At 56.0% G+C, this 17,593-nt stretch overlaps 1 protein-coding gene across 1 annotated transcript; it reads left to right on the top strand.

Annotated features, from left to right (window-relative positions):
* The first annotated feature begins 2,179 nt into the window (after positions 1–2,179).
* On the top strand, positions 2,180–17,083 carry IFITM10 (interferon induced transmembrane protein 10). The gene is made up of 3 exons (XM_061156323.1): positions 2,180–2,284; positions 3,132–3,584; positions 16,457–17,083. The coding sequence occupies exons 2-3, from the start codon at positions 3,342–3,344 to the stop codon at positions 16,604–16,606; spliced, it is 393 nt and encodes a 130-aa protein (XP_061012306.1). The 5' UTR covers positions 2,180–2,284; positions 3,132–3,341; the 3' UTR covers positions 16,607–17,083.
* The last annotated feature ends 510 nt before the right edge of the window (positions 17,084–17,593 follow it).

Genomic DNA, 17,593 nt, shown 5'->3' with positions numbered 1-17,593 from the left:
TTCCCTCAGCTGCTGCGGTGAAGGCCCTGTGGGATGATGCATCCCGGGCAGTGGGCTGGGGTGGGGGCAGGGTGGTTGGAGTGGGGAGAGGCAGCCCAGCTCCACCCAGTGACCAGGAGCAGACCCCTGTGGGCCTGGCACCCTCTCCCACGCCCAAGGACCAGCTGGACTCGGGCAAGCCAGCCCATCGGCCTTGCAGCCTACACAGCCCTGGGCAGCGCCTGGCCCAGGGAGGCCAGCTGGCACGCCAGGGAGACCAGGTTCCCAGGCCACACACAGGCTCAACGGGCCCCTTAGGTCAGGAGCCACCTGAGACGGATCTGGCCACCCCTGGGCCAGGCCCTTGGAAAGGGGGCGGTGGTGGATGGGTGAGGGGAGAACTGAACCTGGCTCCCCAGACGTCCCATCACCCTCTCACCCCTGGGCCTGGGCCAGCCGAGGGTGTGGTCAGGCAGGGGCGGGGCGTTGCTCCGGGACCCCGCCCCCTGGAAGGGGGTTTTTGCAGCATCTTTAAAGCCAGCTCTTCCTGGGTTCCTGATCAGCCCCAACCAAGGCCAGGCCAGGGGCCAGAGGGCTGGGGGCTGAGCAGGGGAGCGGAGGGCCTGGACAGGAGAGGGGGCCTGGCCAGGGAGGAGGCTGCAGACAAGGGCTTGGGCTCAGTGTGTGCAGGGATTCTCGAGAGAAGGGGCTTCAGAGAGGGCCTGGCACAGGCGGGCCAGGAGTCTGAGGAGGAGGGGCCCCTGGGAAGGACCCAGGCTGGGAGGAGAGGGGGTCCTGGAGACAAGGGAGGTGGGTTGAGCCGGTCAGAGCAGAAGCAGCCTTCACAGGAGGAAGGGCTTGAGCGCAGCCTGCGGGGGGAACAGGGGCTGGAGGGAGGGGCCAGGCTGCCACCGGGAGGGCGGCTTCATGGGGAGGGGGTGGAGGGAGGGGCCGCTGCTGAGAGGAGGACCACTCCGGAGGGCCCTGCAGGGCGAGGAGCGGGCCGGGGCTTCCCCAGGGCGAGGGGGTTGTTGGGACGACTGCAGGAAGGGCAAGCCATATGGGGCAAGTGTCAGAGAGAATGGGAGGGAGGCGGGGTAGACGGGGCTGGGGGCCTGGGAGGGGGATGAGGGCGGCTTGGGCAGGTGGGGGGCCTGAGCTGCAGGGGACAAGTGTCACAGGGCCTGGGAAAGGACACCCGGCTGCAGGGGCAGAGGCCCATCAGCTGAGGGGTCGCAATCTCCAAGGCTAGGCTTCACGAGGGAGCCGCGTTACCTGGGCCCAGGCAGGGCTCTGGGTTTGGGGAGCGTGAGTTCAGATCTGGGGGAAAGTGGGGGCAGGAACTCGGTGGGGGTGGGCTCAGGAAGGACGGAGTCCCGGCCGGGTCAGGGGCAAGACTGTGCAGAACAGGGGCTCGGGTGGTGGCCTGGTGCGGGGCACCCTGCTAGGGAAGGACTGCAGTTGGGGGCCCCAGGCCTGGGAGGGGCTTGAGACTCACGAGGAACCAGGGCCCTGGTGGGGGCTTGGGTAGGAGCGGGGTCCTGTGGGGACAGGCGCGCAGACAGGAGTCTGGCTAGACGGAGGACTGACTTGGTGAGGACAGGCTGCGGGCCCCTGGGGTCTCTGGGCAGAGGGCTTGGGGAGGCCCAGACGCCCACCGGGCCTGGGACTAGGTGTGTGGCGGCAAAGGCTGAGACGCAGAGAGAGCCGGTGGAGCAGGAAGCTCACCGGGCAGAGAAGGGGCAGCACAGAGGGGAAGGGTCCTGGGAGCCGCGGCGGGGAGGCAGCGGGGAGCACAGAAGGGGAAGGGGCTCTCCCCGGGGAGACAGGTGGGGGAGACAGGCGAGGGGCTGGGGGCTCAGCCAGAGGGAGGTGGCAGGGAGCGGGGTGGGGTTCGGGAGACGCAGGAGGGTGGCGCGGGCACCGGGGCTGGGCGCTGCGGGACAGCCCATCCCTGCCCAGCTCTGCCCGCCCGCGAGGGTCGCCGCTTCGGCCGGCGCCCTCAGCGCCCACCCCACCGGCGGGAGGAGGCGGGGAGGTGGCTGCGCCCGCCGCCGCCGCCGCCGCCGTGAGTCAGGCTTGGGCTGCAGCCGCCGGCCGGTCCTGGCGCTGCGGAGGGCGCGCAGGCGGCTGAGGAGCGGCGCTGCCAGTCCGCGCCCCTCCCCGCGCCGCCCCGCGCGCTCCCCGCGCCGAGGTCTGGCCGCCGGGACGCGGAGCGGCGGGACAGCAAGCCACCGGCGGGACGGCGGAAGGACGCGCGCAGCGAGCGCAGGGTCGGGCCCGGCCGCCAAGGAGTCGCCAGTAGGTGAGCGCGCGCCTTCCCGGCGGCGGCTGCGGCAGACCTGGGCCGGGCTAGGGGCCGCGGGGGCCGGGCGGTGGCGGGCGCGGCGGGGTCCCGGCTGCCCGACCCCCGGGGCGGCGCGGGGCGAGGGCGCGTGGTCTGAGAGGGCTCGTTTCGCAGAGTGTCGCTGTGCGTCTGCTCCTGGCACCCGGCGAGTGCGCGCGCTTGGGGTCCCAGCGCCGCTCCGGGCCGGGTCGGGGGGCCGGGGCGATGCGCGCGAGTTCGGAGCCCCCGCGGGCGGCGGGTTCATCCTTCTGCGACTGTGTCGGGGCCTGTGGCGCGGTGTGTGTGAGGGTCACAGTGCGGGCTTGTTTACCTGGCGGCCTCTCCGAGCGCACGGGGTGTGCTGGTGTCTGGAGAGCCGGGCGGCGGTGCTGGCGTTTGTGGCCCAAGCCTCAGCGTGTGCCAGCGTGCAGGTGCCGGGCAGAGCCTGGCGGAGGCCGTGTCATTGTGGGCGTGCGTGCCCTGTGTGTGCGCCGTGTCTGGGTGCTGCTTGCTGTGTTCACTGCAAGAGCCTGTCAGTCGGGGTGCCGGGGGGGTGGGGGTGTTGCTGTTGTGTGTCAGTGGGTGAATGTTTGTGTGCAGACGGCGAAGTGACGGGAAGCCCCCACCGTCCCTGCCAAGGCTGCTCGGAGGGCTTTGGCATGGGTGGGGGTGGGGAAGGCAGGTGGTTGGCCGGCAGCTGGCTGCCCCTGTGGGATTTCCATGTCCCTGGAGCTGTTTATGAGACTGCAGGGGGAGTCTGTAGGGGCCCAAGTGGGCCCATAGGGTGATGAGGACCCAGCTCATTCTTCATCTCCCCTCCCTGCAGGCCCAGGGCCCCGGCCAGAGCCCAGCCCCGCTGGGAGCCCCGGCCAGCACCACGGACGGCGCCCAGGAAGCCCGAGTCCCCCTGGACGGGGCCTTCTGGATCCCAAGGCCCCCAGCAGGTTCGCCCAAGGGCTGCTTCGCCTGTGTGTCCAAGCCCCCAGCTCTGCAGGCTCCGGCGGCCCCGGCCCCCGAGCCCTCGGCCTCGCCCCCCATGGCGCCCACTCTGTTCCCCATGGAGTCCAAGAGCAGCAAGACAGACAGCGTGCGGGCTGCCGGCGCCCCCCCGGCCTGCAAGCACCTGGCGGAGAAGAAGACCATGACAAACCCCGCAACCGTCATCGAGGTCTACCCAGACACCACGGAGGTGAACGACTACTACCTGTGGTCCATATTCAACTTCGTCTACCTCAACTTCTGCTGCCTGGGCTTCATCGCCCTGGCCTACTCCCTCAAGGTTAGCCGGAAGGGTGGAGCAGGGGCCCGGGGGGTCTGGAGAGCCGGGGGGCGGTGCTGGCCCCCCTCCCTCACAGAGAAGCCTGTGGGTGCAGCAGGTGTAGCGGAGAGGGTGCGGGACCTAGGGAGACGCAGAGGTTGGCCAGGTAGCTCAGGACAGCAGAGGGCCTGCCCATCCCGTCCTGAGCTGGGGAACCTTCCAGGGTGTCCTGGCAGGGCTCAGCGTCCTCGGGGTGAGGGTCTCTGCATGGCCAGTTTGGCCTCTGAGGTGGGGACCTCAGTGTCCTGTCCCCTGGGGGGGGACTGGGAATTAGGCCTGGCTGCAGCTGCCCCTGGGCATTGGGATGGAGCCAGCGTGGAGGTGAAGAGAGCTTGGAATCCTTCCCCTATCGACAGGAGGAGGGCTGACGTCACTGCTGGAGACCTTGTCCCAGCCGCGCACAGGGAGCCTGATGCCAGGCAGGAACTCGAGGGGGGCTGTGACAGTCACGTGGGGAGCTGCCCCCCTCACACGGTTTCCAGTGACCCATCCTGGGGGAGTGGGGCAGGGAGGCCGGGGCAGGGAGACCTGAGTGTGTCCCATGCAGCCTGACCCCACACTCTGGGTGTGCACGACTCAGAAGGCCCTCCCTCACTGCTGTGATGGGAGCTGGCCGGAAAGGAGCAGACAGGATACCCCCGTCCCCCGCTCCCCACCCTCGAGGGTGCAGTGGAGAGAAATGGGCCAGGACGGGGGAGAGCTGTGGTCGACTCACACTTGGGGTCTGGAGATCCCTGCGGGTGTGTCAGGACCCAAGAGCCTGGGGCTGCTGGAGCCCAACCCGCGGAGGGGTGGAGGGAGACCCGGGCCTCCCTCTCTCCTCCGGCCTCCCCAAGGGCTGGGCTCTCGTCTCGCCAGGTCATCCCTTTTCCTGGGCCCAGATTTGAGTGTCTGGGGCCGGGCGCATTTCCCTGATTGCAGCTGCCCGAGGCGGGGGTGGGGAGCGGGAACATGGGGGGGTGCGGGCTGGCACCAGGGGGATGGAGGCTGGGACAGCTCTTCTTGCTGCTCTGAGCATGGAGCACCCCCACCCGTCCCTGCCCCAGCGTCACACAGCCTGGCCACCTGGCCTTCCCGCCTCCTGACTCATCCTCAGGGCCTCCATCACCCCTGCTGCTCACCCGTTCATCTCCAGGCTAGTGTATCCAGCCCTGGGCTCCATCGGACAGGAACTGTGTCCCGTGAGTGTGTGTGCGTGTGGGTACGTGCGAGTGCGCACGAGGGCATGAGTGTGCAAGAGTGCGTGCATGCATATAGGTGTGAGCATGTGTGTATGTGTATGCTTGAGCTGTGCAGGCGTGAGAATGCATGTGTATTTGTATGAGGGTGTGAGTGTGCATGTGTGTGTAATTGTGTGTTCTGTGTATGTGTGCATATAGGTATCAGCGGGCATGTGCATGTAACTATGTGTGGATGTGTGAATGTATGAGTGTGTCTATGCACGTGTGTACAACTGTGTGTGCGTGAGTGTGCTTGTGTGCTACAGAGGCAGCAAAGGGAAGGAGGTCCCCGGGAATCCAGCAGAAGCGCCCCCAGCCTCAGCTCTGCCTCCGGGGCCCTCCTGCCAGTCCCGCCAGCAGCCCGTGGACCCAGGCACGGCTGTGAAGCTCCTGTGGGCGCCGGCGGGCCCTGGGCAGGTCCATCTGCCGTGGGTTGTAGGTAGGTCACAGGTTTCTGAACTGAATGCAAGGCTCCGCGCTGGGGTGGGGGGTGGGAGATGTTGCTTCTGAGAGGCAGTAGGGGCCCCACAGTGCCTCCAGCCGGGCGCTTCCCTACGTCTTCCCTGGGGGCTCTCAGGGCAGAGGCGTGGGGCTTACTGGGGGGTGGGGGCACGGGCAGCCAGCAAGGCAAGCCCCCTCCCCGGCAGAGGGGAAGGCGGACCTGCTGGCCCGGGCTCCCGCACCCGGGAGTTCGGCCATCTGTCCATCCAGCTGCACGTCTCCTGGCCTGCCACTCCAGACACTGTTTGCAGCCAGTCATGGGCACTTGCAAGGGCACCTCACGGCCTTGGGGTCAGGAGGCCTTGGCTGGACTCCTGGATCCCTCCGAGCGCTGATCCCCCGTCACTGAGCCCGTCCCCTTCTCTACTCGCAGAACGCGGCCAAACAAAACAGCATCCCGGGAGCGCCAGGGGCAGGATGGCCTGCCGTGTCCCCACTGCCCTGTCTGTCCCCACGGCCCCCGCCCCAGGCGCGGTCAGGTCCGTGTGGGCAGGACAGACAGGAGCCTGGGGTCACGGCCTGTGCTGTGGCGGGGGGCGGGGGTGGCCAGACAGGAGCCGCTCTGTCTGCGCCATCTGCTTGTCTGCTTGAGCAGCTCACGACGACCCCCAGCCCCACTTCTTGGTTGGGAGGAGTCTGGCCCCTCCTCCTAGCACTCAGGGCTCCGCACGACCCACTCTCACCTTCGCTTTCTTCTCTTTTCTCCTACCCATTTGCTCACCCCACACCTTCCTCTAGCCTCCCATTAACTCCTCCATCCACACTGTCTAACACACTTTCTTCAGCTCTTCCCCCGACCCCACCAACCACCCGGTCCATCCATCAGCTCTTTCTGTCTAGGTTGCCCACACACCTTCATGGATGCATTTCATCTCTTTTCTTCTCCCCCATCTCCCCTTGACACCTTCATCTCCGGTTTTCCCTGCATCTGTGTATTTATTCATTTGCCCACACCGATTATCGTACCTGTCACCTTCTTCTGCCCCTTCCCTTCCTGACCTGTATATAACCACCATATCCATTCATTAAACTCTTCTAGTCAATCACCCACTCATTAGTTCATTCAAACACTTCATCATCCTTTCACTCTCCATCCATTTGTCCCATGAGTAATAAATAATGTTTAGTGCCTAGTAAGTGACAAGCAACACATGGTCCCTGTCCAGAAGAGCTTTCCTCCTGATCGGGAGTCAGACAGTAATAAAACTTAGGCTTATGTGAGTCAGGTAGCGATGCTAGCTATGAAGAATAAATGAAACATCATCAAGGACATATGGGGTGCTATTTTATATACAGTGAGCAAGGAAGGCCTCTTTGATGAGATGATATTTGCGTATAAACCTGAATGAATTCATGCAGTAGCCATAAATGCATCCGGGAAAGCAGATTCCAGGAAAACGGACTGGGTATTACAAAAGCCCTGAGGCAAAGCCAGGTTCAGGGACCAGCATGGTCCCAGCATAGTTCATGGGGGTGAGCCTTGGAGCTGGGTCCAGAGAGGGGGTGTATGGGGCCAGGCCACGTGCATCGTGTCTGCCCCAGTAGGATTTTGTTTTGCTTTGAGTGAAATCTTGGATGAATTTTAAACGAAGAGTCAACATTATGTGGCTTGTGTTAAAAATGTTTGTCCTTATTACTGGGGGAGATAGCCCATAAGGACTTAAGGTGTTGGGGAGCTGGGACCCGATCAAGGCTGTTGCCTCAGTCAAGCCTTGGTTCAGAGGGTGGGAGCGGAGAGTGGAAGCGGGTCCTGTATTTTGAAGGGAAAGTCAGTAGACGATCCTGGTGGATTGGACATGAGGTGAGAGAAAGAGAGAAGAACCAAAGACTGCTGCTGTTGAGTCGTTCAGTCGTGTCCGACTCTCTGCCACCCCACAGACTGCAGCCCACGAGGCTCCTCTGTCCATGGGGTTTCCCAGGCAAGAATACTGGAGTGGGGTGCCATTTCCTTCTCCAGGGGATCTTCCCGACCTAGGGATGGAACCTGTGTCTCCTGCATTGCAAGCAGATCCTTTACCTCTGAGCCGCCAGGGAGCTCAAAGGATATTCATCTGATGTATTGAGAGAACGGAGGTGCCATTTATAGATGGGGAAGGAGGCTGCAGAAGGGACAGGTCTGCGAGGAAAAGACCCTCACTCACCTCGTCCACCCACCAACGCATGCACTCGTGTTTCCACCCTTTCAACTCTCTACCCGTCCATTTTCTCTCTATAAATTCATATATTCGTCTCCCTTCCTTCCAGAATTTCTCTTCCATGCTGCCAACCATCCCTAGATTCACTGATCCGCTTCCTCATTAAACTCATGTTCCTCCTGTCATTTCTTTCTTCCTTTCCTCCCGCTGTTTATCCCCCAACCTCATCCATCACTGTTACTCTATCCACCCAGCCAGCTCTCTCCATCTCATCTTTTTTCTTCCCTGGATTCATCTGTTTCCCCCCTTACTCATTAATAGCAATCATAGTAGTAACAAAAAGACGGCAAATACCGATAACCACCAAACAGCAATAGTTATTCATTGAGCTTATATATTCCAGGCACCCTTCTGAGCATGTCTCATTCTTTAATTAAATGTAATATTTTATTTAAAGGTAGCAAAACCCTATGAGATTGGTGCAGTTAACTACAGATGAGGAAATGGGGGCACAGAGGTACAAGGTAACTTCCCTGAGGTCACCATCAAGTTCCTTTCTTGGATCCTTTGACTCATTACACTCCTCTTTCTGTAGTCATCACCCTTTTTTTTTAACTAATTTATTTTTTAATTGAAGGATAATTGCTTTACAGAATTTTGTTGTTTTTCTGCCAAACCTCAACATGAATCAGCCATAGGTATACATATATCCCCTCCCTTCTGAACCTCCCTCCCATCTCCCTCCCCAGCCCACCCCTCTAGGTTGGTACAGAGCCCCTGTTTGAGTTTCCTGAGCGAAACAGCGAATTCCCGTAGGCTGTCTGTTTTACACATGGCCATGTAAGTCTCCATGTTACTCTTGCCCTACATCTCACCCTCTCCTCCCCTCTCCCCACGTCCGTAAGTCTATTCTCTGTCTGTTTCTCTGTTGCTGCCCTGCAAATGAATTCGTCAGTACCGTTTTTCTAGATTCCGTATATATGCATTAGAATACGGTATTTATCTTTCTCTTTCTGACTTACTTCATTCTGTATAGTAGGCTCTAGGTTCATCCACCTCATCAGAACTGACTCACATGAGTTCCTTTTTATGTCTGAGTAATATTCCATGGTGTATATGTACCACAACTTCTTTATCCATTCATCTGTCTATGGACATCTAAGTTGCTTCCATGTTCTAGCTACTGTAAATAGTGCTGCAATGAACAATGGGATACATGTGTCTTTTTCAGTTTTGGTTTCCACAGGGTATATGCCTAGGAGTGGGATTGCTAGATCATATGGTGGTTTAATTCCGAGTTTTTTAAGGAATCTCCATACCATCTTCCACAGTGGCTGTATCATTTACATTCCCAACAGTGCCAGAGCATTCCCTTTTCTCCACACGCTCTCCAGCATTTATTGTTTATAGCCTTTTGATGATGGCCACTTTGGTGTGAGGTGATATCTCATGGTAGTTTTGATTTGCATTTCTCTGTTGTTTTCCTCTAGTTCTTTGCACTGATCACTGAGGAAGGCTTTCTTATCTCTCCTGGCTATTCTTTGGAACTCTGCATTCAAATGGGAGTATCTTTCCTTTTCTCCTTTGCTTTTCGCTTCTCTTCTTTTCACAGCTATTTGTAAGGCCTCCTCAGACAGCCATTTTGCTTTTTTGCATTTGTTTTCCATGGGGATGGTCTTGATCCCTGTCTCCTGTACAATGTCATGAACCTCCATCCATAGTTCATCAGGCATTCTGTCTATCAGATCTAGTCCCTTAAATCTATTTCTCACTTCTACCATATAATCATAAGGGATTTGATTTAGGTCATACCTAAATGGTCTAGTGGTTTTTCCCTACTTTCTTCAGTTTAAGTCTGAATTTGGCAATAAGGAGTTCATGATCTAAGCCACAGTCAGCTCCTGGTCTTGTTTTTGCTGACTGTATAGAGCTTCTCCATCTTTGGCTGCAGAAAATATAATCAATCTGATTTCCGAGTCGACCGTCTGGTGATGTCCATGTGTAGAGTCTTCTCTTGTGTTGTTGGAAGAGGGTGTTTGCTATGACCAGTGCATTCTCTTGGCAAAACTCTATTAGCCTTTTCCCTGCTTCATTCCGTACTCCAAGGCCAAATTTGCCTGTTACTCCAGGTGTTTCTTGACTTCCCACTTTTGCATTCTAGTCCCCTATAATGAAAAGGACATCTTTTTGGGGTGTTAGTTCTAAAAGGTCTTGTAGGTCTACATAGAACCATTCAACTTCAGCTTCCTCAGCGTTACTGGTTGGGGCATAGGCTTGGATTACCGTGATATTGAATGGTTTGCCTTGGAAATGAACAGAGATCATTCTGTCATTTCTGAGATTGCATCCAAGTACTGCATTTCGGACTCTTTTGTTGACCATGATGGCTACACCACTTCTTCTAAGGGATCCCTGCCCACAGTAGTAGATATAATGGTCATATGCAGATGACACCACCCTTATGGCAGAAAGTGAAGAGGAGCTAAAAAGTCTCTTGATGAAAGTGAAAGAGGAGAGTGAAAAAGTTGGCTTAAAGCTCAACATTCAGAAAACTAAGATCATGGCATCTGGTCCCATCACTTCATGGGAAATAGATAGGGAAACAGTGGAAATAGTGGCTGACTTTATTTTTTTGGGCTCCAAAATCACTGCAGATGGTGATTGCAGCCATGAAATTAAAAGATGCTTACTCCTTGGAAGGAAAGTTATGACCAACCTAGACAGCATATTAAAAAGCAGAGACATTACTTTGCCAACAAAGATCCGTCTAGTCAAGGCTATGGTTTTTCCAGAAATCATGTATGGATGTGGGAGTTGGACTGTGAAGAAAGCTGAGCGCCGAAAAATTGATGCTTTTGAACTGTGGTGTTGGAGAAGAGTCTTGAGAGTCCCTTGGACTGCAAGGAGATCCGACCAGTCCATCCTAAAGGAGATCAGTCCTGGGTGTTCATTGGAAGGAGTGATGCCAAAGCTGAAACTCCAATACTTTGGCCACCTCATGCGAAGAGTTGAGTCATTGGAAAAGACCCTGATGCTGGGAGGGATTGGGGGCAGGAGGAGAAGGGGACGACAGAGGATGAGATGGCTGGATGGCACCACCGACTCCATGGACATGAGTTTGAGTAAACTCCGGGAGTTGGTGATGGACAGGGAGGCCTGGCATGCTGCAACTCATGGGGTCACAAAGAGTCGGACACAACTGAGCGACTGAACTGAACTGAATAATGAGCGATGTTGAGCATCTTTTCATGTGTTTGTTAGCCATCTGTATGTCTTCTTTGGAGAGATGTCTGTTTAGGTCTTTTTCCCACTTTTTGATTAGGTGGTTTGTTTTTCTGATATTGAGTTTTATGAGCTGCTTGTATATGTTGGAAATTAACCCTTTGTCAGTTGTTTCATTTGCTATTATTTTCTCCCATTCTGACGGTTGTCTTTTCACCTTGCTTTTAGTTTCCCTCGCTGTGCAAAAGCTGTTAAGTTTAATCAGGTCCCACGTGTTTACTTTCGCTTTTATTTCTTTCTTTTTTAAAACATGTTTTGGCCGTGGTCTGTGGCAGCAGGATCCTAGTTCCCTGACCAGGGGTTGAACCCGAACCCCTTGCACTGGCACCACGGAGTCTAAACCACTGCACCAGGGAGGTCCCGTCTAGCCATCACCTCGTGCCTGTTCATTCACTCATCTCTTCCTCTCTATTTCACCACACTTTCTATCCATCTCTCACTTTACTCATTCACTCATCCAACTATACAGCCTTCCTTTCTGCTCTTCTCCACCCTTTCTCCCTATCTAGCCACCCCTTCTATCAATACAGCTAATCATTCATTCATTAAAACTTGGATTCATCAATCCTTCTTCTCTCTCGACTTTTTTCTCCTCATGACCTTGTATCTACCGACTCACACCCCAGCCAGTCATCTGCCAACCATTAGTACATTTCTGTGTCTTCCTTTCATTTATTCATGCTTCCTGTTCAGTCACCTCTCAATTAAGTTGCTCATTCATCCGTTTGTGTATTCACCCTCCCTTTCTTCCCTCTGCTCCTTTCTCCCAATTACTCACCATATCCACCCAGGTAGTCAGCTCTTGTGCTGGTGTCAATTCATCTATGCACCCATCCACCCATCTTCCCCCCCTTCCCTTCACACACGCTCAGTCTATCACCCCAGTAATACACGCGCTCATCAAAGAGCCGCCCATCCGTTTATCCACCTGCTCATCCTCCTGTTTTTCTCATTTCCTTGCTTCAGTTGTCTGGCCCAACTGCTCACCCATCAGTCTGTTCACTTCCTGAAGGGCCTTCCTTCTCTTTCCCTCATCCAGCCAACATTACCCAACGACCTCTCTGCCCCCCGCAGGCCACGCATCCGTTTATCCATTCCGTTCCTCCATGTTTATTCCTCCTCCATTCAGCCATTTCCCCCACCGCCATCCTTCCCTTCTCTTTGGCTTTCTTCTGATGGTTTTTTTTTTGGGGGGGGCGGCGGCTACTCTGGGTCTTCGCTGCAGCACACGGGCTCCTCTATTTGCAGCACAGGCTTAGTTGCCCCTCGGCATGTGGGATCTTAATTCCCCGACCAGGGATCGAACCCATGTTCCCTGCGTTGGAAGGCAGATTCTTAACCACTGGACCACCAGGGAAGCCCTGTTCCTTCTGCTTTTCTCGCCTGCTCGTCTCAGCCTCCCCTCCTGACTGCCTCCTGCTTCCCAGATCTCCTAATGGGGTGCTCCCAGGCGTGGTCCTTGGCCCTCCTTTTCCCGACGTCAGCACTCACTCCCTTGGTGCTCTCGTCCAGTCTCATAGCTTTAAGTAGCATCTTTATGTTGATGCTCCTCCAATTTGTATCTCTGCCCTGGACCTCACCCCTGAACTAGGCTCTACAAAACCTACCTGCTCAAAATATCTAGCTCTATGTCTAGAAGACATTTCTAGCTTCACGTCAAAAATCAAACTACTGAATCACTCACAAACGTTCTCCTCCTGGAGTGTCCTACAACCCCCTTATTTCAGTATATCAAAAAGCCTTGCAATCATCTCAAATTCCTTTCTTTTTTTATCACACTGCACATCTGATCCCAGTAAATACTGTCAGCTGTATCTTCAAAATAGATCCAGAAAAAGGTCAGTTCTTACCATCTTCATGTCTATTGACCTGACACGACCCACCTGACCACTCACCTGGGATGTTAACGTGAGCCTTTTTTCTGCTTTCTGTCCAGCCTCTGCCCCTGCAGTCTGTTCTCCACACAGCATCCAGAATTACCAGAGTAAAAATGCCAGCGCCTACCATTTTTCTGCTAAAAAGTGCCAATGAAGCCCCACACAGTGCCTGTGAAGCTCCCCTCCCCTCTGGGTTCTGCCCTCCCCACACTGGCCTCTGGTTGTCTCTGACCTCGGTGCATCTACACCGGGGACGTTTATCTTTAAATACCTGTTTTCCCTGCAGGTGAGCATATGACTGCGTCTCCACGCTCTCCTGGGCTTTACCCAAACATCCCTACTCCGTGGGTTCTTTCCTGAGTGTCCACAGGAAGTCCATCCACCCCTCCACGTTCCTACCCTCCTGCTCATCTATGTCTCCCTGTGTTAGCTCGCCATCCCTCCTCCCATCCTTCTGGGTAACCCACCCTCCAGGCAGCCAGACATCAGTGCCATCTATCTGCCTAACCCAGGCCCCTGCCTTTTGTCCATACACCCACCCATCCATCTATCCATCCATCCACCCACCCATCCATCCACTCACCCATTCACCCATCCATCCATCTATGCACCCATCCATCTATTCACCCATCCACCCATACATCTGTCCATCCACCCACCCATCCTTCCATCCATTCACCCATCCATTCATTTATCCACCCATCCATCTATCCATCCATCCACTCATCCATCTATCTATCCACCCATCCATCTATCCACCCACCCACACATCCATCCATCCACCCATCCATCCATCCATATATCCATCCATCCACCCATCCACCAATCTACTGATGCAAAGACTTTCTTTTCCTGCCTCTCTTGTCTCTCTCCTCGCTCCCTTTCTTCCTCCTCCCAGACTCTGCTTGCAGTATGCTCAGACTTGCACCTCTCTGGGCTCGATGGAAGGAGAAGGTGGGAGGAAAGGGGACTCCTAAGACCCGGCCTGGATGAGGCCAGGGGCACCTCCCCAGGGACACTTCCTCCCAGCCAGAGGATCTTGGCAACAGGTCCGCGGCCGCCCGCCAGCTCCCCAGGACTCACTGGACTCCAGGCCACTCCTCTCACCCGGGCATGTGTGTGGCTGTGCTGGGTCTTGGTTGCATCACGCGGGCTTTCTGGCTGCACTGCGGGGGCTTCTCTTGTTGCGGTGTGTGGGCTGAGTTGCCCCATGCATGTGGTCTTAGTTCCCTGACCAGAGATCTAACCCACGTCCCCTGCATTGAAAGGCAGATTCTTAACCCCTGGATCACCAGGGGAGGGCCCCCTTCACTTTAATAGCCCGTCCCAGAGACCCCGGGGGCTGCCTCTTGTCCACCCATGGTGTGTGTTCTCAGGCAATCCCAGCTAACTTTAAATGAGGTGGAACCAGTCAAGTTAGGACACACTTGTGATGGCCATCACCCAGTCACAAAACGTCCTCTGAGGCCAGCTTCCTCTTTCACTTATTTTCCCAGTGCTGTTGACACACAGTCGACCTGAGACACTGAACACACTTCAGGTGTACGTGATGATCTGACGTGTGTGTAGCATGAAGTGACTTCTACAACAGGGTTAGTTAGCACTCCATCACCTCTCAATTATAATTACCTTTTGGTGGGTTTTTTTTTTTTTTGGGGGGGGTAGTAAGAAAACTGAATTTCTACCCTCTTAGCAACTTTCAAGTACGTAAAACAGCATTAACAATCTGTGTTATTTTAAATAGTTTTATGTTTTTAATATGTATTTTGTTGATGTATTTGACTGTGCTGGGTCTTCGTTGCAGCGTGTGAACTCTTGGTCGTGGGATCCCGCTCCCTGACCAGGGATCCAGCCCGGGCCTCTGCATTGGGAGTGTAGAGTCCTGGCCACTGGACCACCAGGGAAGTCCCCTAAATAGTTTTAGATTTACATAAAAGTTGCCAGAAAGGAGATACAGAAACTCCTGCATACCCTTCACCCAGACTCCCAGAGGTTTAGAGTTTACCATATTCACCTCTTCTGCGTGTGCGCTCACTCAGTCATGTCCGACTCTTTGTGACCCCATGAACTACAGCCCTCCAGGGGTTCAGTCCTCCTCTGTTCATGGGGTTCTCCAGGCAAGAATACTACAGTGGATGCCATGCCCTCCTCCAGGGGGCCTTTCCGACCCAGGGATTAAGCCACGTGTCTTGATGTCTCCTGCACTGGCAGGCGGATTCTTTACCACTGGTTCAGTTCAGTTCAGTTGCTCAGTCATATCCGACTCTTTGCGACCCCATGAATCGTAGCACGCCAGGCCTCCCTGTCCATCACCAACTCCCAGAGTTTGCTCAAACTCATGCCCATCGAGTTGGTGATGCCATCCAGCCATCTCATCCTCTGTCGTCCCCTTCTCCTCCTGCCCCCAATCCCTCCCAGCATCAGGGTCTTTTCCAATGACTCAACTCTTCGCATGAGGTGGCCAAAGTACTGGAGTTTCAGCTTCAGCATCAGTCCTCCCAATGAACACCCAGGACTGATCTCCTTTAGGATGGACTGGTTGGATCTCCCTGCAGTCCAAGGGACTCTCAAGACTCTTCTCCAACACCATGGTTGAAAAGCATCAATTCTTCAGCGCTCAGATTTCTTCACAGTCCAACTCCCACATCCATACATGACCACTGGAAAAACCATAGCCTTGACCAGATGGACCTTTGTTGGCAAAGTAAAATCTCTGCTTTTTAATATGCTATCTAGGTTGGTCATAACTTTCCTTCCAAGGAGTAAGCGTCTTCTAATTTCATGGCTGCAATCACCATCTGCAGTGATTTTGGAGCCCAAAAAATAAAGTCAGCCACTGTTTCCAGTGTTTCCCTATCTATTTCCCATGAAGTGATGGGACCAGATGCCATGATCTTAGTTTTCTGAATGTTGAGCTTTAAGCCAACTTTTTCACTCTCCTCTTTCACTTTCATCAAGAGGCTTTTTTAGTTCCTCTTCACTTTCTGCCATAAGGGTAGTGTCATCTGCATATCTGAGATTACTGATATTTCTCCCAGCAATCTTGATTCCAGCTTGTGCTTCTTCCAGCCCAGCGTTTCTCATGATGCACTCTGCATAGAAGTTAAATAAGCAGGGTGACAATATACAGCCTTGATGTACTCCTTTTCCTATTTGGAACCAGTCTGTTGGTCCATGTCTGGTTCTAACTGTTGCTTCCTGACCTGCATACAGGTTTCTCAAGAGGCAGGTCAGGTGGTCTGGTATTCCCATCTCTTTCAGAATTTTCCACAGTTTATTGTGATCCACACAGTCACATGCTTTGGCATAGTCAATAAAGCAGAAATAGATGTTTTTCTGGAACACTCTTGCTTTTTCGATGATCCAGCAGATGTTGGCAATTTGATCTCTGGTTCCTCTGCCTTTTCTAAAACCAGCTTAAACATCTGGAAGTTCACGGTTCACCTATTGCTGAAGCCTGGCTTGGAGAATTTTGAGCATTACTTTACTAGCGTGTGAGATGAATTGTGGTTTGAGTTGTGCGGTGGTTTGAGTATTCTTTCGGATTGGAAAAATACAGGTTATTTGTTTCGTAAACTGAGAGTAAATTTCAGATCTGATGCCCCAAGCCTCCCCCGCCCCGCCCCCAAAGTCCAGGGCACATTTCCACCCAGCAAGGACATCCTTGGGCAGTAGCCCCATGCAGTGGTCGCGAATCGGGAACTGACCCGGGCTCAGGGCCACCGTCTCCTGGGCCCTCTGCCCTCACGCCCTCCCGCCTGGCCCGTGTGTCCACTCTCGGCCCTGGCTACTGCTCTTACTGCTCCTTCTGGCTTCAGGTCCGGGACAAGAAGCTCCTCAACGACCTGAACGGGGCGGTGGAGGATGCCAAGACGGCACGGCTATTCAACATCACGAGCTCCGCACTGGCCGCCTCCTGCATCATCTTGGTCTTCATCTTCCTGCGGTACCCGCTCACCGACTACTGAGGCCCCGGCGGGCACGCCGGCGGGACACGCGGCCCTGAGACACGGCCGGCCCGGCGCCGGACGCCCCGCAGTCGGGGCAGAGCCGGGCGTGCGCCCTGGGCCCCCCTGAAGCTGAGCCAGGCAGTGAGGCCGTCGGAAGCTCTGTCCGTCAAGGGGGCGGCGAGCTTCGAGCCGGCCCGGCCTCTCTGCCTCCTGGCCCCCCGCCCGTTCCTGGGGGCCCCTGGGTTTCTTCTTGTGCGCTGCACCCCAGCTTTGAGTGGCTGCCCCCCTCCCTGCCTGTGCCCCCGCCCGGGCTCCCGGGGCCCCTCAGACCTGACACCCCGCAAGAAGGGCTCGAATGGGAGCTTCCCAGGGTGGGGCGGGGGCCTGCCAGCATCTGGGGGCTCACTCCCCCCTCGACCCGGCCTCCTCCAAGCTGTGACCCTGCTCGGAGCTCTTGTATCTGTGAACCTCCAATAAAATACCTGCCCAGCTGTGGCCCAGTCTCCTGGCAGGTGGGATTCGGAGGCTTCGGGAACCCCATTCAGGCACTGCCTGGGGGTCCCGAGTGCCGCATCCAGCTGACTTTTCTTCCGCCCGCTCTGCAGGATGGGACCGAGGGGGCTTTTGGTGGCTGCCTCCTTGGAGAGGAGGGAAGGGGGCGGGCACGGCTGCCCGCCTGGCGGAGTCAGAGCTGGCAAAGCCCACCACCAGGCTGGAGCTCCGGGCAGTGGCTGCCGCGCCCTGGCCACGCCCAGTCCCTCTCGGGCACCGGAAGCCGGGCAGCGTCCTCCATTCACGCGTGCTCGTCCCGTCCCCCGAGCGGCCGATGCTGCCTTCCGGCTTCTCGGAGCTGCCGTGAGGGTCGCTGGGGGGGACGCAGGCGTCAGGATGCCGTTTCAGGGTTAACATCAGTGCCAGGGTCGGGGGATAGGGGGCGGGCCTGGAACCAGGCGGCTCTGCTCGCGGCCCGCGGGCGCGGTCAGCCTCTGAGGGGCCCTAGGACAG

This window comes from Dama dama, chromosome 2 (assembly GCF_033118175.1).
Source record: "Dama dama isolate Ldn47 chromosome 2, ASM3311817v1, whole genome shotgun sequence".
In the NCBI taxonomy this organism is placed as follows: Eukaryota; Metazoa; Chordata; class Mammalia; order Artiodactyla; family Cervidae; genus Dama; species Dama dama.
Note: the sequence above shows the minus strand (reverse complement) of the source record. Positions and strands in the feature narration are given on the sequence as shown.

Bases quoted from the DNA above. Each gene is read 5' to 3' on its own strand.
- IFITM10 (XM_061156323.1), top strand. From the start codon at position 3,342: ATGGCGCCCACTCTGTTCCCCATGGAGTCCAAGAGCAGCAAGACAGAC. The intron at 3,585-16,456 runs GTTAGCCGGAAG...TTCTGGCTTCAG, and splicing joins CCCTGGCCTACTCCCTCAAG to GTCCGGGACAAGAAGCTCCT.